The sequence below is a fragment of the Thamnophis sirtalis genome, unplaced genomic scaffold (genome assembly GCF_051295495.1).
Source record: "Thamnophis sirtalis isolate CommonGarterSnake01/CBP01778 unplaced genomic scaffold, rThaSir2_p1.2 scaffold_5, whole genome shotgun sequence".
NCBI classification, from domain to species: Eukaryota; Metazoa; Chordata; class Lepidosauria; order Squamata; family Natricidae; genus Thamnophis; species Thamnophis sirtalis.
Window position 1 is genome coordinate 10,944,469 of NW_028261385.1, and position 27,633 is coordinate 10,972,101.

General features: G+C 42.3%; 1 protein-coding gene across 4 annotated transcripts in view; it reads right to left on the minus strand.

Moving 5' to 3' along the window:
* Window positions 1–579: 579 nt before the first annotated feature.
* SMAD2 (SMAD family member 2) overlaps window positions 580–27,633 on the minus strand; it is a 50,963-nt gene continuing 23,909 nt past the window's right edge. For 3 of the 4 annotated variants that reach the window (XM_087715308.1, XM_087715309.1, XM_087715310.1), the window contains 9 exons: window positions 16,136–16,225; window positions 14,809–15,002; window positions 12,571–12,705; window positions 10,779–10,853; window positions 9,777–9,830; window positions 7,198–7,410; window positions 6,141–6,278; window positions 5,688–5,832; window positions 580–2,349 (listed from right to left, as the gene is read on the minus strand). In XM_087715308.1, coding sequence (XP_087571434.1) covers window positions 2,226–2,349; window positions 5,688–5,832; window positions 6,141–6,278; window positions 7,198–7,410; window positions 9,777–9,830; window positions 10,779–10,853; window positions 12,571–12,705; window positions 14,809–15,002; window positions 16,136–16,225 — 1,168 coding nt within the window. In that variant the 3' untranslated portion in view covers window positions 580–2,225. The remainder of the gene's footprint in view (window positions 2,350–5,687; window positions 5,833–6,140; window positions 6,279–7,197; window positions 7,411–9,776; window positions 9,831–10,778; window positions 10,854–12,570; window positions 12,706–14,808; window positions 15,003–16,135; window positions 16,226–27,633) is intronic. The other variant, XM_087715311.1, reaches the window with a different exon arrangement.

The window sequence follows — 27,633 nt, forward strand, 5'->3', positions numbered from 1 at the left end:
GGCAAATGCAACACAGATGAAAGCTTCCCTCTTAGTTTTACAAGTTCTACCAATACAGGAGGCTACTGGTAAAACTACACGAATTGGTAACTCTTTGCCCGTTCTTCTGAATCGCCCGGCCCACACTTGAGTTCCCACCCACCCTCCCTCCCTCCCCCCCCCCCCCGGCGTTATTGTTTTCAAATTTTTTTGGTATTGCTTCTTATGCCCTATTTTGTTACGGCATAAAAAAAATATCCCTCGTTGCCTTTCAGGTTGAGGCAGCCGATTAGAAAGCTTAACACTGGCCAAAACATTAGTTGTCAAAGCTAAGAATTGCCACTAGGTGTACTTACGAAGTACAAGACTAGTGCAAAGTAACCTTTGGGGGAGGTGGGGGGGGGGAGACATTGGTTGCGAGGGGGGGGGGAGGAGAAAAAAAAGAAACAAGACAAAAGGCAATCCGGCTACTGCCACGACGAAGAGGACAGACGGCTAGATCACAAGATGGTTAGTAAGATGTATACTTTTTCAAGTCAGAAGAAACGCTTCTGTACAGTTTTCCCAACCCTTACCCAACAAAGACCTATCTGTAGAATATAATTGAAAATATTTATTTTTTTTAAAGCAAGGTCCAGGTGTAGGAGTGTCCTAAGATTCACCCTAACATGTACTGTGGAGGTTGTTCCTTTGGTCAAGCAATAAGCCACCCACAGAAGCTGCAGCCGCCGCTGCTTCTGCAAGATCCCATCGTGGGCGCTTCGTGGCTCAATTCTATCGTTCAAAAAAAACAAAACCCTTTGGTGAAACGCCCCTTCCGTACAACCCATCCAGAAAGCCTGTTTTGCCACCTGCAAAAAAGGAAATTGTGGAGCAGGGATCTCCTCTCCAATGAAACAGGAAGCGTGGTGACCTCGTTTCTCCTCCTCCTCCTCCTCCTCCTGCCCTTCCTTCTCCTCGGACTCCAGGAAGACTTGGGGGAAATAACAGAAGAAAGCAGTCGCCTGCTCGGCCTTCCCCTTCGTCGATTTGATTTAGAAGCCCAGCAAGCAAACACGTCATAAAAAAATACTATTTTCAGGGAAGTTAAGGCAGGCGTTGCAGGTCCAACTGTGAACATCCGATGGTGTATTAGACAGAGGGCTGATGGAGGCATTTAGGGAAGAGGATGCAAGCCCTCTTTCCTGATCGGGAAAGAAGGATCAGTCGAGCCGCACCTGACAATCTCGTTCTCAGAGACGAATAATATCCTGCCGTCTTTCTTAGGTAGGATTTGAAACCGGGAGCAAAATCTACTAATCACAGATAAGGGAGACTTTCATGTCCGGGAGGCAGCAAGGAGGCCGAGGAAGAAAGTTGACTGACTCACCGGTTAGGAAGAGATTTGGATTTGTTTCATTGGTTATAAAAACCAAACTGACCTACAATGACACTACTCCATTAGTGCGTAAATGACACAAAGCGAATCTGAAGGACCGCAGCAGGGACTGCCAGCAACGGATGCATTTGCTGAATGGACAGGGCATGTCCCAATTCAAACCGGATTTCATCGTTTGAGGGAGTGAGGAAGGTGAAGGAATTCCATTTATTTGGAACACGTTCGGTTCCACCACGCTTTCAGGTGATTAAAACCCGAAATTTTAATCTCTCTCTGTCTACGGTCAGCAGTTGAAGATAATGGAACTGGAAGCTTTCTGTAACAAGCACATCTTCGAGGGCAGTGTAAAAGCCTGCACGCGTAACCAATATGTATACAAAAATATAAAAAATATGGAGAACCCAAGTATTTAGGCCTTTTATGAGATGTCTGCTTAAGCCGGAGCTCCGTACATCTACCAGTGGACGCGGTTAACTAGGATTGCAAAAACGGCGCCACGCTTTGGAGAGGCTTCCTGGCCTATTGCTAGTTGTACTTGTCCATGTTATTGGTCAACCTGTAGGACACTCGATTTATATATACCCAATAAAAAAAAAACCACCGTTAAAAGTCTTTAAATGTCCCTCCCTCCTTCAGGAGAAGGTGTTTCTATACACTAACGTTTCACCTAGTATCAGAGTATAAGAAACAAAATCCACAAGGTGCTTGAAAACTGATGAGATTCTCAAGTGCTTTCTCTCTCTCTCTCTCTCTCTCTCTCTCAGAACTTTTTTTGGGGTTAGGAAAACAGTTCATGGAGACCACGCACGCGTTGACTGTGACAGAACGAGCCGTTGTCGGGACTTCCCATCTTCGGAGCCCTCCGAGATTACGACATGCTAGAACAACGCACTGAGGGAGACCCCATCTGAGTCAATACTTTATCCAGCCACTGTAGGGGCCCGTTCAGGTGCAGCTCGATCCAACAAGGAGTGCTTGTTACTGTTTGACGCCTGAAAGGAAAAAAAAAAAGGGGGGGGGGGTTAGAGAAGGAATGAATAAAACGCCTTTGTGGCATTTGCGAAAACAACACACCAGCCGAAAAGAATGCCTGGCAGACCTTGACTTACAACTGATGGTTTCGCGCCCCTACAAAGTTACAATGGCACTGGGGGAAAAAATTGACTTACAACCTTTTTTCATACTCGCGACTGTTGTGGTATCCCTGTGGTCACGTGATCAAAATTAAGAACTGGCTCATATTTATGATGGTTGCAGTGTCCCTTTTGCGACTTTCTGACAAAGTCGATGGGGAAGCCAGGTGCACTTAACAACTGGGCTATTAGCTTAACCAATTGCAAATGACTCACTTAACAATCGTGCCCAAGAAAGATCGTAAAAATAGGGCAAAAGTAAGTTTTGAAATGGGGGCAAGTTCAGGGGTGGGCTGCTACGGGTTCGCCCAGTTTCGAGAGAACCCATAGCTAATGTTATGGCTGATTCGGAGAACCTCCAAATTCCATCCCTGGCTGGCCCTGCCCGACCCACCCCTCCCAGGAGTCTCCACGCGGTCTGTTTTGTATGCCAGGTAAGTGCAGGGCCTGCACGGAGGCTCTTGGAGGGGGAAAAACTGCCTCTCCTGGGCTCCAGAGCCCGGAGGAGCAGTTTTCGCCCTCCCAGAGGCTCAAGGAAAGCTTCCGGAGCCCAGGGAAGGCGAAAATGCGCCCCTCCACTGCCACCGTGGTGCAGGAGGCTGACTAGGCCATGCCTACTATGGCCACGCCCACCCAGCAATTGGGCAGAGAACCCGTTGCTGAAATTTTTGAAGCCCACCCCAGAGTAAGTTCGGTTGCTAACGTGCTTAACAACAGAAATTTTGGACTCAATTGTGGTCATAAGTCAAGGACTGCCCATACCCAGTTTAATTACAGGCCAGGACTTGAAGAAATAACATAGTCACCTTTCCCACCCACCGTGTATCAGCACTGCTGGTACCTAATTTCCACCTCTTTGTGGCCTCTTGGTTGGTAATCCCTAACCATCACAGAGGGCGTGAAACGGCAACAGGGATTAGCAGGGGGAATATCTGGTTAACATCTGGGTGGGAGACTACCAGGAACACCAGGTTGATGAGCATAAGTTTAAAAACACATCTTTCAAGAGGAAAAAGCCAACGCCTCCCCTATAAGCCATAGGGAGGTACCACTAGTAGTCAAGAATGAGATCCAGGGAGCTTCTATCTTCACCTAAATCTCAAGGAAGACCAATTTTATAAGGTGAAATAAGAATTTTGTGATTGTATAATTTATAAATCGAGTGTCGTCGTCCCCATTTGTAATTACCTACAATGACATAGGGGATTACAAATCTAATGCTCACTGAGAAGGCAAATTTAATTCTTCTTGTGTCATCAAGGGAGCCTTTTTCTTTTCCTTCCCGTTACCTGTACCAACTACCCATTCCCTACTTAACCTATTTCCACACATACACACCCAACTCTGCTAAGAGACAAGGACGCCCTCGCGTGCAGTTTTTCTTTTGCCCATCAGCCCCAGCCTTGGGGGTATCTGTCCTACTGCACAAGTTAAGCTGTGAGCAATTTTATTATCTAGGTGCAAAAAAGCAACTATCCCTTTTCCAAAACAAATTGCAAGTCCTACTTACTTCGGGCAGTTTATCTTTAAAATCTGTGCCACCCTTCGTATTACATTTTAAGATTCCATTTTCTCTTTCTTCGGAATAACATAATAATTCATAGAGTAGAGCAGAAAAACCCCGATGTGTAGTTTAAGTGCTTAATAAAGGGAGTAGGATGGGGTATGGGAAGTTATCAAAGTGTTTAATAAGGGTGGTGCAGTGCTGTTTTTTTATGGATTTTTACTATGCGACGAATTCGTAAAAAAAAATGTGTGTGACCTGGGGGGGATGTATACATTTGTTTAATAAATCATTAAATTAATAACTGTTTTGCAGCACTATGTGCTTTCAATCAAGGTTGGCACTTTAAGAGAACTAAAGTTAAAACTAAAGGTTAAAAGATGTCAAGCAAATATGGGACATCTCCATGGCAAACTCTGTAGAACGAGAGACAGTCTGTTTGGCCTAGTTTGGCTTAGGGCTCCACGAGAGAGACCAGGAGGCTGGGAGTTCTAGTCCTGCTCTAGCCATGAAAGTCAGCGGGGCCAGTCACTCTCTCTCAGTCCAACTCAACTCTCAGGATTGTTACTTAGGGGGGAAATAAAAGGAAGGAGCAATAGAGATATTTGCCGCCTGAAGTTGTTTTTAGGTAAAGGTTCCCCTCATACATATGTGCTAGTCATTCCCGACTCTAGGGGGCGGTGCTCATCTCTGTTTCAAAGCCGAAGAACCAGCGCTGTCTGAAGATGTCTCCGTGGTCATGTAACCGGCATGAATGAAAGCCGAAGTGGCACAGAATGCTGTTACTGTCCCACCAAAGGTGGTTCTTATTTTTCTACTTGCATTTTTTACATGCTTTCGAAATGCTAGGCGGGCAGAAGCTAGTACAAGTAACAGGAGCTCCGTTACGCAGCACTAGGGATTCGAACCACTGACCTGCCTACCTTTCTGACCGACAAGCTCAGTGTCTTAGCCACTGAGCCACTGTATCCCTTTTGAGTTGCATTTATCAAAATAATAAAGGTGGGGCATAAAAGAAAGAAAGGAACTAATTTACAAAACACGACCACTGCTCCAGGGTGTATAACATCTACAGGGAACTATATAGCCCAATAGGAAGAAATTGGGAGGGGGGGGGCAGAGAAACCGCAAGACATTTCGTAGGCTAGAAATGCCTTTCAACATCAGCTTTCAAACTCCCCCCACCCACCCAGCTGCAGATCAAAGCCAAATTGGACTTTCAGTCTTCCCAAAAAATGTTGCCTACATGGGCCCAAGGATCGCTGGGGTGTTAATTGAGAATATTCTCTCTTTGTACAGAGTTAAGTTTGCCTGCCATTTGTCAGCCCTCTTACTGGAATTTTCTTAACCGTCCAGGGTGGGAGAAGAGCTTGAGTTTCTCACAACAGAGCCTGAGATGGATTTAAAGCAGGGGTTTCCAACCTTGGCAACTTTAAGACTTGTGGACTTCAACTCCCGGAGTTCCTCAGCCAGCAAAGCTGGCTGAGGAACTCTGGGAGTTGAAGTCCACAAGTCTTAAGGTTGCCAAGGTTGGAGACCCCTGATCTAAAGCACCATAATTGGCATGCAAAGAGAATGCCAAGTATGAGGCTAGACCAGATAGATTCTGTGAGAAGGCTAGGGTTGCACCCGAAATGTAGGCTTGGCAATCCCACCCTGCCACAAGGGAACTCTTCAAAGCTCCATCAAGTACCTGTATTCAGCTCCCCACCCTTTGACGAAACTCATCCTGATGGTGCACATGCGGGTGAGCTGGTACACGGCCTCGAAGCCCTGATTCACAGACTGAGCCAGAAGAGCAGCAAATTCCTGGTTGTTGAAGATCTTCAGGTTGCAACCTATATGAAGAGGAAAAAGACAGCTGGGGGTTTACTACTGCCGAGTTATCAGCATCCTCTCCGGGTTAATATCATAGAACCCATCCCTTTAAAGATTATGCAGCATTTAAAAAGAAAATTAAAACAGTTTTTGGAGATGCTGCAATTCATCCCCCAATATTCCCAGGGCAGAGTTTCTGCTGATTCGAAAATAAGGATTTGACACTCAGAAGATCTAAAGGTATCATTTGGAAGAAATCTGCCTTACGGCTCTGGTCATGTATTTTAATATACTGAATGTGTTGTTTCTTTGGTTTCACCTATCTCACCTGGTGGGATTTTGCACACAGTGGCCGGATGCCAGCCGTATCTCTGGTTACAGTTGGGACTCTGCACGAAGATTGCGCTATCACTTAAGCACTCGGCAAAAACTTCCCCACCGATATAATACAGACGCACTCCCCTTCCTGGATGGGGGGAATGAGGAAGAGAGAAAAGAGAAATGCTGAAGGTTAACATCTGACATCATGCTTTGCTCCTTTTGTATCGATTTAAAAATCACCTGGATTGCTAATTTTATTTTATAGCTAGCATGCCACAGTTATGAAACTAAATGAAAGAACTGAGTTTTACTACTTCTTGCATTGCTTGCCTAAATGTTTTATATAAGGGAAAGAAAGAGAGAAGAAAGAAAAAAAGAAGCAGGGAGAAAGAAAGAGAGAGGAAAGGAAGGAAGAAGAAAGAAGTAGGGAGAAAGAAAGAAAAAAGCAGGGAGAAAGAGAGAGGGAGGGGGAAAGAAAGAGGAAGGAAGGAAGGAAGGAAGAAGCAGGGAGAAAGAGAGGGGGAAAGAAAGAAAGAGGGGGAGGGGGGGAAGAAAGGAAGGAAGGAAGCAAGGAAGGATGGAAGAGAGAGGGAGGGAAGAAGCAGGGAGAAAAAAGAGAGGGGGGAAAGAAAGAGAGAGGGAGGGAGGGAAGAGAAAGAAAGAAAGAAAGAAAGAAAGAAAGAAAGAAAGAAAGAAAGAAAGAAAGGGAGAAAGAGAGAGGGAGGGAAGGAAGGGAGAGAGCAGAGACAAAAATAAGAGAGGGAGAAAGAAAGAGAGGGAGGGAGGGAAGAAAGAAGCAGGGAGAAAGAAAGAGAGAGGGAGGGAAGGAAGGAGCAGATACAAAAAATAGAAAGAAAGAAAGAGGGAGGGAAGGAAGAAAGAAAGAAAGAAAGAAGCAGGGAGAAAGAGAGAGGGAGGGAAGGAAGGAAGGGAGGGAAGGAGCAGAGACAAAAAAAAGAGAGGGGGAAAGAAAGAAAGGTAGGTAGGAAGGGGTGTGGGGAGAAAAGAATCTGAACTGTGAATGGCAGAAGACTGGTAATTCACCAGGGGATCAGACTCCCTACCTATGTGGCGTCTTGTCATTTCCACCGTGGCGTTTCGGTTAACGTTGGAGAGCAAACCTAGGCAGAATCGTTCGGAGTTGGATGGGTCCGTGAAGCCATCTACCGTAAGCGAAGGTTGCGACGCGTGGAAAGTTTCACCCACTCTCTGATTTAGTTCATAATACGCTATCGAACACCAAAAGGCAGGCTCCGAGTAGGTAACTGGCTGCAAATCTGGCAGGGAGAAAGAAATCCTTCTTATAAATCATTCTTAATATGACTCTACTTCTCAGTATTTGGCAAGGGTCTGATAGTCATGGCTACCATTACTGAAACTGAAAAGGAATGTCCAGTTTTCAGTGAAACCACAATCAAAGCTCTGTCAGCACAATGGTTGAGGGACTTCCTTTGCTTACGCCAAAAATTAACTGATTGTTGTTTAAACAGGTAAAATAAAAAAATAATACATTTTTATTTAAAAAAAGGCTGTTTGCTCTAATTCACCTCATGCAACAAAAAAATCCGAAGGTCTTAATTTTAAGGGAATGCTCACACTGTCTCTTTGTTTTATTTGCAGGGGAAAACTGAGTTTGAAGACATACTCTGCCTGAAACTTTTATTTTCTCTAATCATTTCATATCTTTATTCCCCTTTCTGTTCCGCTCTTTGGCACCCCATTTTCCAGGGTAATGTGGTCCTAGATGAAACCATCTTGATTTAATTGCCCACAGCACAGTAAGGGATTCACGTTTTAAGAAGCTCATTTCCAAAAACACCGTCCATAGAAATATTAATACAAGTTGCTGGAACTAGTTAAAAAGACTCACCAAAACATTTGATTTTTAATGAATTATATGAGCACCTATAAACTGATAGAATTGAGGCACCCATAAATTGATACAACTCTCATTAAACATACCGTATGCTAGTAATATCCCAACAAAGTACAGGTAGCCCTCAATTTATGACTGATCACTTAGTGGCTGCTTGAAGTTAACAATAGACACCCCCCAAAACCTAATGACTCATTTTCAAAGTTATGACTGTCTTATCCCTCCCCTTGTGCTCATGTAAATGTATTTTGGGTGCTTGGCAACCAGTTTTCCTTTATGGCCATTCGCAGCATCCAACACAGAGTCATGTGACCACAATTTGCCTTGTTTTTTAAATCAGTTTCTGGCATTTCGTTCCAATTGTTGGCAAAAAAAAAATAGTAATCATGCAATGGATTTGCTTAACAGCAGTTTAAAAAATTGTCAAAAAATTGGGTCTGGACACGCCGCCTCAAGGTATGACCATAATTCCAGTCTCGAGTATGGTCATAAGTTGAGGACTGGCTACAGTTTTACTGTTGGGAGTTTGGAACATCCGGAAGGGAACCGATATGTGTCCCGTGGAGTATGGAGTGCAACACTTTTATCGTGTCCCCGATAGTAGGAAAAGTTAATTTAACAGTATATCTAAGCAGTCCAATGGTGAATCAAACTCTTCTACTAAGCCTCAGTTATCTATTTTACAATAATACCTCTCAAGGCTATTCAAAGATATCGGGCAATTCATTTCGAGCAAGGTCAGCATTCAAAACACTTATGTACATCCTTATTAGAATTACATGTTTAGCTCAGGATGTGTCCATAGGAGCATCTAACTTCAAGTTGCTGATAGCAGCATGCAAGCCTTTAAACTTTTAAATCTGGGGCACCTTTTTATCCTGTTTGCATACTAACGTTGCTCTTCACATGATTTTAGAAGAGAACCAAATAATTATTTTGTTGAGGGAAATATTCAAATAAGGAATAGCTGTTCTTACCAGGGCACAGAAGGCTTTATTTACTGCCTGCCTCTCACAGTGGAACCTTGCCATATCCCACACCTGGAGGTGAACTCAAAGTCTGAAGCCCTAAAGCAGGGGTATCTAATCTTGGCCACCTTGGATTTCAACTCCCAGAATTCCCCAGCTAGCCTGGGAGTTGAAGTCCACAAGTCTTAAAAGTTTGGTCAAGGTTGAACTCCATGTCTCAAAACACAGGACGAGTTTTTAAAAAAACATACTTCAATGGTGTACCAGGTGGAGGTGCCAACCATTGCAATTTCTGCATTTTTTGCCACAGGCAGTGGTGGGCTGCAATCGGTTTAACTACCGGTTCGGTGAGTGCGCGCTTTGTGTGCGTGTGTGCCTAATGCGCTTGCGCGCAGCATTCAGAATACAGCAATTGGAAGCTCAGCTGCTTACCCTCTAAGGCAGTGTTTCTCAACCTTGGCGAGTTTAAGACGAATGGATTTCAACTCCCAGAATTCCCCAGCCAGCATGTCTGGGGAATTCTGGGAGTTGAAGTCCACTCGTCTTAAACTCGCCAAGGTTGAGAAACACTGCTCTAAGGCAGCCCCGGTAAGTAGAATAGTGGAGGGACGGAAATCAGCTGTGCCGCACAAATCAGCTGAGCCAGAAAGAAGGAAATATAGGACAGGATAGGGCGGGGCCAGCTACCGGTTCGTCTGAACCTATCCGAACCGGCAGCAGTCCACTACTGGCTTCAGATAATAAGAGTTCCTATTTCCTAATACAAAGACATTTATCCAATTCAGTGTTCCCGCCTTACCTAGGCTGTGATTGACAGGAGAGAGTGTACTAGGAGACAACTCTGCCGGTGATCCTGGGGAAACAATCAAGGACATTATTTCATTGTTGTTCTCCTGCCTGTGTGCAGACACACACAAACACTCACACAAATCATTTAGACAGAGATCCAGGTGCCCTATTTTTTCACAAGCTACCATTACCTTTGGACAGGGTAGTTAAAAGAATCTGGAATCACTTTTATTCTTTCCCCAACTCAATGAAATGTTGAAAAAAATGGAAAATGTTTGAACAAAGGATGGGAGGAACTATGATTGCCATGACAGAACCTTAGCATTAGTTCCACTAACTAGCTTAGAATTTATCTTACTCCTATTAGCAGTAACGTAACAAAAATCAAGATTGAGAGATCAGGATAGGTGATATACTGTATATTAACCTACTGAAAAGGGCATTTAACTAACCCTTTGCCACTTCAGTATCTAATAATCCAAGAAATATGAAATGTACGGGTGGTCTTTGACCTATGACCACAACTGAGCCTAAAATTTCTATTGATAAACAAAGAGATTGTTAGATGAATTTTACCCCATTTTACAACCTTTCTTGCCACAGCTGTTAAGTGAATCATTGCAGTTATTAAGGTAGTAACACAACTGTTAAGTGAACCCAGCTTCCCATTGACTTTGCTTGTAGTTTAAACTAGCCATTTGCTGTTACACCGTATCTATTTAATCCGTAAACCCAAAATCAAAGTTTCATTTTTTTCCCTCTACCTCAAGCACAAAGTCCAGAAGTGGTTTCCACATAGGATTTTTTTTTCCTTGCAGGCATTGAATCTTTTTTAATTTATGTATAGCACCAGGGTCCACTGGAGTTGGTTTAAACAAACAAATAAACCAACATACCCTTTTAAAACCTAACACTGATACAACCCAAGAACATTTTTGTCACAGAGATACATGCAAACGTAACAAAAAATGAGCATAAGACTTGAGCACACCATAAAAATGAAGGCATTTACCCGTATCCATGCTTTGGTTCAACTGCTGGTCACTGGTTTCCCCATCTTCACTGATATAGCCAGGGGGTGGTGTTTCTGCCAAGAGCAAAATATAATTGAGAAGCCTTTAAAATAAAACCATCACTCAATACCATGGACGCTAGATGTTTGATCAATAAACAAAGAATAGACAAAATGTTTAGGAATTTAGCCCTTGGGCCTATTTAAATACACCTCTGGCCGGAAATCACACTGCCACAATTAGAACAGCAAAAAAAAAATCCATGTCAGGTTTAGAGAGGGGGAAAATGTGACAGTCACTTGCGTTTCCCTTTTTCCTTAGCCTTATGTTGCAATCTTTATACACACTAGACATGCTCAGACATTAGAGTTGTGGAGTTTTAAGACTGGAGTGAGTTTTTGATTTTTTGGAAGATTGGGGGATGGTGGTCATTTTTAGAATGGGAATAAAAAAGGGGAAGCTCTGGACATTCTGGTCCCAAACTCTACATGGGCATGCATGTAAGTGCATAGAGCTTTTCCACCCGCCCTCATTAAATCAGTAAAGTCCTGACCATTGTGGAGCTTGTAATCCTTTCAAGTTTCTACTCGAAATAGCCCTTAGACTTATATACCGCTTCACAGTGCTTTAACAGCCCTCTCTAAGCAGTTTACAGAGTCAGTCTATTGTCCCCCAACCATCTGGGTCCTCGTTTTTACCGACCTCGGAAGGATGGAAGGCTGAGTCAATCTTGAGCCGGTCAAGATCGAACTCTCAGCAGTTGGTAGTCAGGAGAATTAGCCTGCAGTACTGCATTCCTAACCACTGGTCTCAAGCAAACACAAGAAAAAGCCCAGTATGGACTTCCCAATTTCACAAGAAACGCCCTAAGGAAGGGAGGGGAGGAGAGGAGAGGGGAAGGATGCTAGTTTTCATAGCCTCAATTCCCACACAGTAAGCAAGCTTGTGAATGCCGTTACCTAAATTTTAAAAAAATAAATACTCATGCTACAGATTCACTTCAAAGGTAAGTTAGGTAATAGCTAGTTTAACACACGATCCCATTTGTGGCTAGAGATGCCTATAAGGCAGTTCCCTCCCCAGCAAAGGTTAATATATGCATGGCCCATGAACTCATGAAGGGTTCCTGAAGTTTATGCATTCTTTTTGTAAGAAAGGCAACTTCAAGTGTATTCAATTATACCTCATGCACAAAAGTTATTTATATGTACTCCAGCTTGCAGAACACATTTTATGATTCACAAATAAAACTAGAAGTACAACCCACAACATCAAATGACAGTGGAGAAACACAATTGGTGCATTTGAAAATATAACTGTCAGGGTTCAAATATGGTGACTCTGTAAACCGCTTAGAGAGGGCTGTAAAGCACTATAAAGCGGTATATAAGTCTAAGTACTATTGCTAAAGCTAGCATCTTGCCCCCAACAATCTGGGTCCTCATTTTACGACCTCAGAAGGATGGGAGGCTGAGTCAACCTTGAGCCTGGTGAGATTCTAACTGCCAAATTGCAGGCAGCCAGCAGAAGTAGCCTGCAGTACTGCACTCTAATCACTGCGCCAACACGGCTCTTAAAGATGCTGTTAAAATATCTTCTTTCTTCTTTTCCTTATGAAAAAGTATACTGGCAAGGATTGGGATGATGGTTAAAAAACTTTTAGTTGGACCCAACTAAATTACAAAGAAATACCAATCCTAGCAAAGCATCCGGCTTCCCATGTTGTTATTTTAATTTTGGCACGTTATACAATGGATTTCAGTTTAGTTCTATTTGCTTTTACAGGAATACCTGGTATGTAATTGCTTTGTGGTTCTATTCCTGCTGGAAAATTAGTGTTTTCGGGAATGGAATGAGTGTAGTCATCGAGAGGAGGAAGTTCAGTCAGAATCTCAGTGTGTCGTGGTACCAAAACAGGAGGCAGAACTGGGAAGAGGAAAAACATCCCAAAAAAGTTTAGCACAATTTACCATGCTTAAATACACAACCATATGCATACCCCTCTATAGAACGTATTTCAGACTCTACAGTCACATGACAAGGTTTTAATTCAAAGCACTCACTGGTCGTTCAATTTTATGCCTATTAAACCCAAATTATTATTGCTTATTTCCAGGTAAGCATGGAGAAAACCACACCAATTAGCTTAAAATGCTAATTTAAGTATCAACACTTGGGGGAGGAGGGGAGGGAGAAACTTAATATATATTACATGCTAATATCCATGGTGAATATGAGTACTGCTGTCTGCAAACTTAGCCAGAATCTCCTAGGCATATTACTAAAAAGGTTTTCTTCTTTATTTCACACTTTCTTCTGACAAGCAGAAATTTGTCTTATTTTTCCCAGAATCACCCCAGGAGGAAAGGGTGGAAGTCTAAGGAACGGAAAGCAACCACTGAACCAAGGGAATGAAGTTGTCTTTAAGGCTGAGATCCAAATGGGACCTCTCTGATTCTGGTTTAACCGTAGATATGAAGTGTAAAAGGAGAGGGATGCAGATGCAAAATTCGCTAAAGTCACTTTGGAGCCTTTTTCTCAGCTCATATATCTCAAAGGTGCTTTTTCAAAAGGCAACTGGACTTTTGTTTTTCCTTGAAGATGTTTCGCTTCTCATCCAAGAAGCTTCTTCAGTTCTGGGAACTGAAGTTCTTCAGTCCTTCCAAGAAGCTTCTTCAGTTCAAGCTTCTTGAATGAGAAGATATACATCTTCAAGGAAAAACAAGCAGAATAGAGCTGGAAGGGACTGTCTTCTAGTCCAACTCCCTGCTCAAGCAGCAGACCCTATACCCATGATGGCAAACCTATGGCACGTGCGCCCAAAGTGGCACGCGGAGCCATGTTGTCTGGCACGTGTGGCATCGCCTGTTTCTCTTCCTGGTTTCTGGCGTGCAGGCGAGGGTGATGATCAGCTGGACTTCGTGTGTGTGGCAGTGCAGGAAACTGGAAGAGCTGGTCTTCTGTTTTCCTGCGTGAGTATGCGCGCCGGACAGCTGATTGTTGCACACCCATGCACACCAGAAACCCAGAAGACTAGCTGGCCGGTGCGCGTCGGAAGTTCATTTTTGGATGTGTGCATACACCTTGGGCAGCTCCTCTTCTGCTCCTGAAAAGGTTTGCCATCACTGCCCTGTACCATTTGAGATAGTTGGCTATCCAGTCTTTTCTTAAAAACCTCCAGGGATGAAGCACCCACAACTTCTGAAGGCGAGCCGTTATACCGGTTAATTGTCCTCCCTGTTAGGAAGTTTCTCCTTAGTTCCAAGTTGCTTCTCCCCTTGATTAGTTTCCACCCATTGTTTCTCGTCCTGCCTTCGGGTACTTTGGAAAATAAAGTGAAATAAGTTCAAAGTCCAGCTGCCTTTTGAAAAAGCACCTTTGGGACAACCGTGATTCTGCATGGCTGTGAATCTTCATAGACTCTCAGTTCATACGGTAGATGTGAGACTAAATTAGCGTGGTACCAATTCTATCGGTCTCAGTTCCTTGCACTGACGACATGTTAACAATTAAGCAATAACATGCCCTAAGAAACACTTTTTTATTCCATCTGAACAAACTATCCTTTAGAAATTACAGGGAATTGGGAAAAAACAAGCACTCTTAAGTGGCTGCTCCAGGTTGTGATGGAATCCTTTCCCTGGAACTACATATGAACAAACATATCATTCAGGTGTCTCTATATTAAAAATCCTGGGAGCCACTTGAGTCTCTACAACAAAGCAGAAAAGACAGTTGAGGAGTTCTGTCATTTTAATTGAGGTGAACGCTTGCAGCCTTTTGCAGCTCCAAGTTATACCAGGGAGTGCCAAACACATGTATTCAATTCAACCGAACAAAGCTTTTCAATATTTACGTGCCACTGTGGAAAATTAAAAGTTGGAGTAACTCCCGCTCAAACCCTTGGAAATAATGCAGACACTCCTTTTGATTCAACTTTGTACACACTGAGCGTTACGTCGGAGGCTTAGTAAGGGAAGCCTGCATTAGCCAAGCCCTTTACGTCAGCCGTGCTTGCCATCTTCGTACCTGGAGTCTCCACTCTCTGGTAATGGTAAGGATTTACACACACTTCATCCTTTTTAAGATTAAAAGCATATTCACAGTTTTCAATGGCCTTAAGTTCATGGTGGCTGTGAAGGTCAGGCCAGCGCCACAAGCGGCAGTAAATGACATGCGGCAATCCTTTACGGTGGGACACTTGGAGGCGGCCATCGAGAGACCTGGAGAGAGGGGGGAAAATATTCCAGAATGTTCTGAGTTGTTGACTTGTAGCATATTTAAGATGACCTACTCAGAACTATGGCACTTAGAGCACCCTTCCGTCCTACCCGAAAAAGAAAAATGCAAAAGAGCTGCCACAGACATTTGTATCTTTCGACACTGCAATATTCTTTGCAATAAGAGAGGTCGTTTCATGGTTAGTGTGCACACACTACTATTACTGGCCCTTGAATCAAAGGATCTGTGTGTGTCATAATGGCTGGACAATAAATAAGTCTGCTCATCAGCAACACTTGACACTGGGCCAAAACAGGCAATTATTGCTGTTAAGAATATAGGTTGTACAAGACTGCACATAAAATTATAGCAGTCAGATCACCAAAGGAAATTCACATTGCATAAAACAGGGTTTCTCAACCTGAGCTGCTTTTAAGGCCTTTGGACTTCCAGCTGGGCTGGCTGGGGAATTCTGGGAGTTGAAGTCCACAGGTCTCAAAAGTGGCCGAAGTTCTTGAGAAACCCTGGCATCAGAACATGCAGCGTCCACCCAGACGGCGCATCATGCCTGCCTGCGGTTTCTGCATCCCTTGCTGCTACCAGTTGAAAAGTTTTGCTAGTTTTAAGATAAAAAGACTGCCTGGGCCTACACAAATGCAGATGGATTTATGACTCATGGGATGGGAAAAGACAAAAATCTCAGCACACAATGCAAATAGGGTGACATGGGAAGAAAAAAATAAAATAAAAGGAACCACCAAAAGCCGGACAAGTTGTCTCCTTGTCTCTGAGTGAACATACCTGATTCTTTTTTAAAAAAATATACATACAAATATATAGTGTGCAAGCATTTTAAAGACACACTTGGTAACCTGGTATGAAGCAAAATGCCCCCTTTGTTGTTAAATGAAGAACAGATTATGAAGTCACACACACCCCTCCCCCCACCCACCCACCCAGTCTTCCCACAGCACTAATAGGAAGAGAACTTTGGTTGGTTAAAACATCAACTGAGAACACAACATCCTGTTTAAAAGGCTCTGTTGCTAGGAAGCACTGCAACTGGTAAAAGACCCCTGAAAAGCCAAACCCACCCGCAAGATCTCTATGACGAGACACAGGGCAGAATATTCACCTGGTTTGTTCAGAGAAGCTGTATAGGCCTGTGGTATCCCACTGATCTATCGTATTTGGTGTACTCAGTCCCCAAATTTCAGAGCAAGTGCTGTGTATAAATTGGAAAAAACAAAAACAAAAAAAGTTGATGTGAATATGGAAGCATGGTTATTCAAACTACCATGATGTAAAAGACATGGGAGAAATGTACAGAAAACTTCCTTCCACATAGAAAATACTGGAGTTTGCTTTTTTTTCCTTTTCTTTTTTTTTTTTTCCTTTTCTTTTTTAACACTAGTATCAAAAAGAATGTATTTTCTATATGAAGGAGGCCGGTAAAATGGAACATGTGATTTTAAAGGTAAAATGATGTTTTCAAAACGGTGAGCACGTCGGCTGGATTGATGCAATTCGCATATTTGTAATATACCTTAAAACAGGCAAAACCTCGTCAACCTGGCAGTACACAAAATAGTCTCTTTGCAAAAAGTAGGAAAATTATTTACAAAAATAATAATAATGATACTAAAAATAGCAAGTCAGACTAAAATCATGTCAGTAAAGTATTAAGAGTTTATAGCAATAGCAATAGCAGTAGACTTATATACCGCTTCATAGGCCTTTCAGCCCTCTCTAAGCGGTTTACAGAGAGTCAGCATATTGCCCCCAACAATCTGGGTCCTCATTTTACCCACCTCGGAAGGATGGAAGGCTGAGTCAACCCTGAGCCGGTGAGATTTGAACCGCTGACCTGCTGATCTAGCAGTAGCCTGCAGTGCTCCATTTAACCACTGCGCCACCTTGGCTCTTCAACAAACTGTTAAACCAGAATTCAGGAATCACCAAAATCAATTTGTTACTAGCTGGAATGTGCAGGTTTCCCATTACTTTTGCTGAAATACCCTTCTTCTGAGACCACCACCTTCCCCTCTTCGTCTTTATTGTGAATGAAAGGATACATCCAATGTTTGCTGTTAACAAGTGTACAAATACAAGATGAAATCCAACAGAAGGCAAGCAATTTTCAAATTAAATTTTTTTAAAATCCTGAAGTTAAAGGTTTTCCTCTATTTAATATCCCGCCTTTATTATTTTTATAAATAATTCAAGGCGGTGAACTTACCCAACACGCAACACGCTTCCTCCTCCTATTCTCACCACCACCACCACCCTGTACAAGTGGGATGAGAGAGTGTGACTGGCTCAAAATCACCCAGCTCGTTTTCATGTCTAAAGCGGGGCTAGAATTCACTGTCTCCTGGTGACTGGCCCAAAGTCACCCAACTGTCTTTCATGGCTAAGAAGAGACTTGAACTCACAGTCTCCTGCTTTCTAGCCTGGGGTCTTAACCACTAGACCAAGCTATGTCGCTTCTATTCCTGAAAGAGAAGTGTCATTTCACAGGAATCTCAGCACCCAACACTTAACAATTTGAAAACAGTATCACAGCAAACTTTATTTACACGAATGACCCCAAATCTATCGGAAGTTATTTCTTCTGGTTTTGTACTTTTTTTTAGAAAGTGGTTCATGTGCTTTGGTTTGCACCAATCAAAAGGAGAAACTATCTAAGATCTGACCAATCAATTTGGTACAATAAGCAGTTCAATATGCTGTACTAATTGCTCCCAAAGGGGAGAGAATTATCACTCAAAACTGCCAGTACTTACCAAAAGGCAATCGAATTGAGACTCTGTCCACTTTGCAGGCTGGTGATAATATTCTGGATAGTGGAGTATTAGAAGTCAATTCAGGTAGACAGTTTACATGTTTAGTGGGATTAACATGGACCTTGAGAAGAATCACCCAACAGGGATTGAAAAGGTGCCACTATGTTTTTTTTTCTGATTTTTAGCTACCATAGAATAACATGACTATGTATCTTAATAGATCTAAAGCATTTCTGAAAACCCTTTTCTTGTTCAGCCAACAAAACAAGGTCACGGCTGCTTATTTGTTGCTCTCAAGATACAAAATATATACATTATGTGAACTCTTTGAAACAACACTCTGTCATACCCCAAAACTCAGAATGCGGATGCCTGATTATATTTAAAAATCAATTGTTATCAAGATGTACATTCTTTTTTTAATATTCCTAAATTAAAGGTAAAGTAAAGGTTCCTCTCGCACATATGTGTTAGTCGTTCCCAACTCTAGGGAGGGTGGTGCTCATCTCCGTTTCATGTAGTCATGTGGCTGGCATGACTAAATGCCAAAGGTGCACAGAACGCTGTAACCTTCCCACCAAATGGTTCCTATTTTTTTTACTTGCATTTTTTATGTGATTTCGAACTGCTAGGTTGGCAGAAGCTGGGACAAGAAACAGGAGCTCACTCCGTTATGCAGCGCTAGGGATTCGAACTGCCGACCTTTCTGATCGACAAGCTCAACGTCTTAGCCACTGAACGAAGCCTTGCTTTATATTCCTAGCCTCCACTAATTCTGAAATGTTAAATAAATGCAGAAGATTCTAGAAGCAAGAAGCTCAGTTAACAACCGTGCTCACCAATCTTTCATTGCAGAAACATTGTGGATTTTCCACTGGTAATGCTTTTTTCCAAAGGTTTTTCCCCCCCTCTGAGACAAGAACTTCACCATTATGGATCAAGGTTACCATTACGTCTTCTTTGTTAGTTGAACTTTAATATGTTTTGCTGTTACAGTATCTTTCCAATTCAGGATTAGGGCTGTCATAAGAAAATTAACCACAACCTAGGAATCGGTATACCTTTCCTGAGATGAATCTCCGATTATACAAGTCATCAAATGCCAATCGAAATGCATATTAATGTTAAATTATGAACCAAGATCAGGAGATTTGGGGGGGGGAGGGGGGAGAAATGTACACCTACAAAACTAGAATCCAGAAATTATTATATGTAATCGTCATAGCTGTATTGTCATAAATCAACCATAAGTCAACAACAAATTGACCTTCTAAAGAACTCTGCAGTTCATTAGATGGTAACAAGAACAGAATCAAACTGTATCTTGGAAGCTGTAAGTCATCTTTAGAGTGCTGATAGGACCGATCTACTAGAACAGTGTTTTTCAACCTTTTTTGTGCAAAGGCACACTTTTTTCATGAAAAAAATCACGAGGCACACCACCATTAGAAAATGTTTAAAAAATTTAACTCTGTGCCTATATTGACTATATATAAAGTAATTCTCCCACGGCACACCTTACACTATGTCACGGCACACTAGTGTGCCGCGGCACAGTGGTTGAAAAACACTGTACTAGAACTCTCCATGTCATTCAGAGACAGTTTGCAAAGTGAATGGCACAGAGGCAGCCAAAAGCTGCTGTTACCCCCTGAACCCACTTGCTCAAAGCATTAATTTCCTCCTAAAGGCTCAGCACGGCCACTTCACTCTGACAGCAATCCTAGCTTCTTCATTACGCTGACCCTGCTTCCCACCGTGGATTCAAACCAGGCTTTTCCAAGATGGTCTTCTGAACCATTTGCACAAGCCTACAAATAGATGGCAAAACAGCTCCTAAAACGAGAGGAATCCACTGCCCTTTATTTCTGCATTTTATTAATAATCTTCATGACACTACATTTATTGGAATAATATATAGCCTGGCCACAAGAATAAAAAGATACTACTGAAAAACAGTTGCTTCAGTTGCACAAACCTGAAAACAATTTGCTCCTTTGGAAGAAGCCTGCATACTTAAAAGGATTGGTTCATCTTTGACACTAGCTCTGTTCTCCATACTGGAAAAGTTTGGAAAATTAATACCTCTAACGTTGACCAACATTTCCTATTAAGCTAATGATTAGTTTACAGCAGGGTTGTCCAACCTTGGCAACTTTAAACTTGTGGACTACAACTCCCAATTCCCCAACCAGCTATAGTGGCTGGGGAATTCTGGGAGGTGGAGTCCACAAGTCTTAAAGTTATCAAAGTTAGACACCCCTGGTTTCCATCTATTATCTCCTTGCAGCTGTTGAAAGAACACTTAGCAAAAAAATCAATATCCAAAATCACTAGTGGATTTTTGCTGTTCGGACATTACTGAATTCATAACAATATTTACAAACACTGTAAATAACCTCATTTTAGTCCCTATTTTCCAACTGTCTCTAATGCAATGTTTGTGAGAATGGTGTCTGATAAAGATTAATGTGATGTATTTATCCATGTGTGCAGGCAGATGTGGATCAGACATGCTGTCAACGTTCCAACAGATGCCCTAATTAATTCATGAGTCTCGAGCCAGTTGATACATACATGGGATTTGATATATCCATTTCTTTGTGCATGACATTCTCTTGATTCAAAATTGTCCCCATAACTTAAGAGATGACAAAAGCTGAATTAATCTGTATTATGCATTTTCGGACAATTTTTATAGAGGAGGAGGGGAAAACTTCGATAAACAGTATAAGCAACCCAAGGTGAAAAATTGTCTGAAAGTCAAGTGGAGCTGTCTTTTCAGGATTTAACTCATCTATAAAGTTCTGCATCATTTTAGTTGTAAAACTTTAGAATTTATAGATGAGGTCAATACAAACCAGTTGTTTTATAAACTCCCATCAATAAAACAGGCTCCAAGAGATGGTAACAAAAAAGAAACACAACAACCTGGAGATACAACTTAAGAAGCACAGAAAATAGGTTAAAAAGCATTGAATAACCCAGGTTATTAACCTAGGTTTCATGTCCAAAATCTAAAAAAAAAATTGAATGAAAATGTAGCTCTCAACTGCACCAACTTCAGTCTCGGAATGAATACCCTTATACCCTTCGATGGGGGGAAAATGACTCCCCTTCTGCACAACAAACAATAAATAATCTCTTCAGAAGTTGAATGAATGAACACAAGAAAATGCTAAGCAAGTCTTGAGGGTGCTTGGCATTACAAGAATATCTGGAACATGCATAACCTAAAATAAACGAAGCAAAGAGAATTGGAGGAGTTTCTCAACTGGTGTTTTCAAATGTTACTGAGAACTCTTAGGAAAACTGCAATATTACTCCAGGCATCATAAAATGGCAAAAAGGACATCTATTGCACATCATCTTTAGGAGGCTATAGTCTAGTTCCGTGATAGTGAAACTATGGCACGCCATTTTTGGGGGCACACTAGGCGTTGCGCTGGCCAGCTGATTTCGGCCTTGATTTTTGGCCGTTTTTCACTCTCTGGAGGCTTTCCTAAAGCAACCTATAAGTCCGTTCCCGAACTTCCGGTTTGTGTGTTGGACCATTTTCTCCCTCCGGAGGCTTCAAGAGGCTTCCCTGAAACCTCCAGAGGGTGAAAAATGGCCCAATGGTCAATTCGGAAGTCCGTTCCTGAACTTCCCGAACTTCCGGTTTGTGTGTTGGACCAATTTTCTCCCTCCGGAGGATGAAAAACGGCCCAATGGGCAACTCGGAACTCCTGAACTTCCAGTTTGCATGTTGGGCCGTTTTTCGCCCTCTGGAGGCTTCAGAAAGTTTCCCTGAAGCCTCTTGAGGGAGAAAAACGGCCCAACGGGCAACCCGGAAGTCCGTTCCCGAACTTCCTCGCCTAAATCTACAAGCAAGGTTGAAGAGAATCTATAGGTATCCAGCAGTCACCAATACAATGAACAGAACAATACAAAATACAGTGAAGCAGCTGGATGATGGTAAGAGAGGATAATATCGCTCTGGAGTCTCACTGGAGAGAGACTTCTCTGCTGTATTTCTAAATAGAAAGGCGTTATCCTATCCTTGATCCATGCACTGGCACTTGGGTTTCCTGCTCAAGGACAAGGATGATGATGGCTCACTTGAACTCTGGAACGTTTTGAAATGCTGTGGTGAACATTAACAGATCCCATATGTCTATTGCAACTTGCTAATTGTTTCTGTCTACCGAATGTATACATAAAATTTATGTGCGCTGCAGAACGTTGGGGCTGGGGTAGTTATCAGGCTTTTCAAAACTGGCAAAAGTTCACCACTCTCTTCAATATTCACAGGGGTGGGGAGGATGGGGGACGGGCCCCAATCTATCATATTTCTGTAGGAGAGGAAGAAGCCCAATGTTATTCTGAAATGAACCATCAGAGGTTTGGCTGCTCCAGCGCTCAGGCCCAAAGGGAATCTTCTATAGGTTTTCTCTGAGTTGTAGGGCACATACTGGATGTGTGTTTGTGTGTGTGTCTGGGTTTAAGAGGAACAGTTGTGTAAATCTGGTTAAAGTGCTGCAGAGTAGGAAAGAGCTTGCTGCTTGGAAGCTGCCTATTAATACTGCTTGCACAGACTGAAATAATAGAAAGAAATTTGCTTCTCCAGCAATTAGAAGTGAAGAGACAAAACAGATTGTTCTGAGCAACAAATATCATGTCTAAACTACACATAAAGTAGAGATGCTAGGAAGGATTTTTTTTTTTAGCACTTAGCTCTGTCAATAAGGCAATTAGGGCAGTAAGGCAATTTAGGGCTTAAAAAGAAAATAATCTTAAAAACAGGTAAACGTAAATGTGCTAGCCGTCCCCGACTCTAGGGGGCGGTGCTCATCTCTGTTTCAAAGCCAAAGAGCCAGTACTGTCCGAAGATGTCTCCATTGTCATATGGCCGGCATGACTAAACGTCGGAAGGTGCACGAAACGCTGTTACCTTCCCACCAAAGGTTGTTCCTATTTTTCTACTTGCATGTTTTATGTGTTTTCAAACTGCTAGGTTGGCAGAAGCTGGGACAAATAATAGGAGCTCACTCTGTTCTGCGGCGCTAGGGATTCAAACCGCCAAACTGCTAACCTTCTGATCGACAAGCTCAGCATCTTAACCATTGGACCATCACATCACACACACACACATATGTACATACGTGGCGATAGGGATTCAAACTGCCGACCTTTCTGATCGACAAGCTCAGCATCTTAGCCACCGCGTCCCCTACCTTAAAAATAGTACAATGCTAAATACAATGCTGCAAAACAAAAGTGAAGTGATTTACCATATGTACTGAAGACTGTTACATAGGATAGATTTATGACCAGAGAGACCGCATTTAATTAACCACAAAAAACTAACGACAGAAAGTGAGGGAAGAACACTTTATAATACAGGCTCCACTTTTGAAATGTACTAATCACACTACGGGCAACCCAATTATCAAGGCAATTTGCTTAAATGGAGAGTATTTTTAAATCCCATTGCTCCTCAGATCTTGATATAACTGCCTTTAAACAACCACTCATTTATTGGTAATGCAATGGAGAATGTTTTTTTTAAAAAAAGCTTAGTGAAATGAATACTGTCTTTGGCCATGGAAACAATGGATGGCCATCATATTTTGTAATTTGTACTGTTTATTTCTAACAATCATTAAGGTTAAATCATAATTTCTCCACTGCTTCAATCCAAATCCAAACTCTGCTTCGTAACATGCAACTTAGGTTTCTGTGGCAGAATTTAAAATCAGAGTTGAGGAGTCTCCTAGTTCAACTTCTCTTTAGTATAGGAGAGAAAGTTCCTTGACATATGGATCTGCAGCCTCTACCTGAGAAGGAACCTACTAACTACAAGTGATTCCACAGTCAAATTGCTTTTACGAGTAGTCCTCGACTTACAACAGTTGGGACCAGAGATACTAAACAAGGTGGTTCCTAAGTGAGTTGCACTCTCATATTTACACTTTACTTTACTGATTAGCCCTTGGCCCATATCAGAGTGCAGAGTTCCAGACATAAATTATTACTAAAATCTGACAAAAAACAATTTAATATCTGGCTTTTAATAAAAGGGAACCTGGATTCAAAGTTCCAATGGGGAGGGAGGGCCCTCTCCACAATCATGGGACTGAATTTCAGGTGCTCAGAACATGAGCACATCTGTAGCTGTTGGCGACCATGTTTGAGGACAGTTTGGGCGAAACCCAGCATTGCCAGTTTTCAGCAAAACGATGCCCATGGATTTACTTAACGGCCAATACATAAACGGTAGTTTAAAAAATGGTCGTTTAATGAGCATTATGACATGCAACTGTAATGGGCAGGTTCCACCAGTCATATATACACATACATACATACATACATACATACATACATACATGCAGATAGATAGATAGATAGATAGATAGATAGATAGATAGATAGATAGATAGATAGATAGATAGATAGATAGATAGATAGATATAGAGATAGTTAGATATAGATAGATAGATATAGATAGATAATATAGATAGATAGATAGATAGATAGATAGATAGATAGATAGATAGATAGATAGATAGATAGATAGATAGATAGATAGATAAATAGATAGATAGATCAGTGTTTTTCAACTAGTGTGCCGTGACATAGTGTAAGGTGTGCCGTGGGAAAAACACTTTATATATAGTCAATATAGGCACAGAGTTAAATTTAAACATTTTCTAATGGTGGTGTGCCTCGTGATTTTTTTCATGAAAAAAGTGTACCTTTGCACAAAAAAGGTTGAAAAACACAGATAGATAGATAGATAGATAGATAGATAGATAGATAGATAGATAGATAGATAGATAGATAGATAGATAGATAGATAGATGATAGATAGATAGAGATGGATGGATATATGGATAGATAGATACATACATACATACATACATACATACATTACATACATTACATACATACTGCATACATACATACCAGAGGTGGGTTCCTACCGGTTCGGACCAGTTCAGCCGAGTAGGTAGTAACTTGGCCAGATACGCACCCGAACCGGTTCTATCCTCGCAGCCACCATCTTGATTTTCTGTTCTGCACATGCGCAGAACAATCTTCTTTTTAAAAATGTAATTTTCCCCACTTTTCTAATGTTGTGCGCATGCACTGACCTTTTTAGGTGCAAATGCGCACGGACCAAAAAAATTTGCACGTCGAACTGGTAGCTTCTACAGAAAAGGGCTTCTCCTAAACCCCATTTTAAGGCCTTGGGATCAGGTAGAAGAAAATAAAAGGAAGGGGTAAGGGAACCACACTTTCTGAAAGCGAAAGAGCTAGAAACAAAAAAGAACACTGCCCTGTGTTTACTCTGGCAGTGTAGTGGAAACTCAAAAACGATGAAAAACAGCTGCAGCATTCACAAAACAGGCTTTCTTCATTTACTCCTCATTAAAGTAAGCAGTCAGCACAGCAAGCAGAGGTAACTGGGGCCCTTCCCCCCTGCCCCCTGCAAGATTCCACAATCTGTCAGTAGGGTTGGTTATGGAAGATGGCATGAGAAGAGTGGTGGAGCCGTGTTCAGCAACTACACGGATGCCTCTGATCAAAATGCATGCAGTTTGGTTCCATTATATCTCCAGTAACCTCCACCCCCTTCCAATAGGAACCTTGGATTCAGTATCTAGGCGAGATTCCATCCAAGCAGTAGTTTTCTCAACAGCAGAGTTTTCAATACCTCTTAGCCCTCCTTCACTTATATTAAAACAGCAAGCAGCAAGAAAATAAACAACGAACCTGAGGTTTTTGTCTGAAGAAAAGATGGCACACCCAGTTATGCCTGAAAAACACTTGGGAATAACTGGATGGAAACTAATCAAGGAGAGAAGCAACCTGAAATTAAGGAGAAACTTCCTAACAGTGAGGACAATTAACCAGTGGAAGAGCTTGCCTTCAGAAGTTGTGCGTACTCCATCACTGGAGGCTTTTAAGAAGACACTGGACCATCACTTGTTTGAAATGGTACTATAGGGTCTCCTGCTTGAGTAGGGGGATGCACCAGGAGTGGGTTCCGGCTTCTTCTACTGCCAGTTCGCTCAGGGACGTGCTTCGAGCGTTTGATGTGTGCTACTCGTGCATGCGCAGTAGGTAACAAAAAACAAAATGGCGCCGCCGGTAGAACCAGTTTGGGGGCATGGACAGCCGAGTTACTACCTGCTCAGCTGAACCGGTAGGAACCCACCTCTGCGTTGCACTAGAAAACCTTCAAAGTCCCTTCCAGCTTTATTCTGATTATACTACAGGGCGGGGCATAACCTTTTCCTAGGGGGTCACAGCAACACTTGTAATAACAACACAAATAATTCATACACCATTCGAAAGCCCATCAAAAACTGAGTTTATTGACACGATTTAATAGTCAGTATGACCACCATTAGCCCTTCGAACAGCATTCAAACAAGGTGGATAAGAACACAACAAATCTTCAAACAGTTCCGTTCGATTTTCCAGATTTTTCAACACAGTTTCCAAATTCATTCTCAAAGTTTCAACCGAAACAAATTTAACATTTAATAGCTCATTCAATTCAGTTTTTTATGGGCTTTAAAATGAGGTGTCGCGGAAGTTGTAAACTGCTGTCGATCTTGCTGTGACCCCCTAGGAAAAGGTTATGCCCCGCCCTCTGGAAAATCTGGAAAATCGAACGGAACTGTTTGAAGATTTGTTGTGTTCTTATCCACCTCGTTTGAATGCTGTTCGAAGGGCTAATGGTGGTCATACTGACTATTAAATCGTGTCAATAAACTCAGTTTTTGATGGGCTTTCGAATGGTGTATGAATTATTTGTGTTGTTATTACAAGTGTTGCTGTGACCCCCTAGGAAAAGGTTATGCCCCGCCCTGTAGATCAGGGGTGTCAAACTCATGTCGTCACAGCAGCATCACGTGACATATCAGGACTTTTTCTCCCTCTGCTAAACTGGGCGTGGCCAGCCTGTGACGCATCCAGTCAAGGGTGAAATTCAGCAGGTTCTGACAGGTTCTGGAGAACCGGTAGCAGAAATTTTGAGTAGTTTGGAGAACCGGCAAATACCATCTCTGGCTGGCCCCAGGAGTGGGGAGGGAATGGGGATTTTGCAATATCCTTCCCCTGCCACACCTACAGAACCGGTAGTAAAAAAATTGAATTTCACCACCGCCGGGAGTTTGACAGCTATGAATTAGATGGTCCAGGACTGGGGGAAAGGCTAGGTTCGTTTGGGAGCCAACCTATCCACTTTAGCAGCTCCATCTCCACCAAGCTCTAAGTAAAACAGCACTGCAAGCTATTCTTGAGATTGATTAGTCTGACTGGATTAAAGCAGTCACAGTACATTCAAGCCTGAAGGATTCTGCTCCCCTTCACAGGCCCATCTCTGAAGATTGTCTTGCATGCCTCATTTTGCTTGTACAAGAGACAACTATAAAAATGTACAGAGGTCTTCTCAGGAAGAGAACAGGAAAGAGACCTGGAGAGAGAAGCGGTGGGAAAGGAAATTCAAGAGTACTTGCTTGGAGTTAATGGGATCATATGTATGAAAGAGGGAAGGAAGTCTTTCACAGCCAGATTGGCTCAGCAAACAGTCAACAAACTCAAGTTTCTTCTGAAGGTGTGATCAAGAATAGAAGTAGAGAGAGAGAGAATAGCGACACTGGATGTTCCGGAGATTTTTCAACTTAGAATTCTACAATTCTTGTGATAAAGAATTTGGGGAGGATGTTGGATCTGGATATTAAAAGAATCACTGTCTTCCCAAGTCACGTCCCTTCATCTTGACTTGCTGCCTGTCTCCTGCTCAGCCATGTCTCAGCTGGGGAAGCTAAGACATAAAAGTTGTCCTTTAACA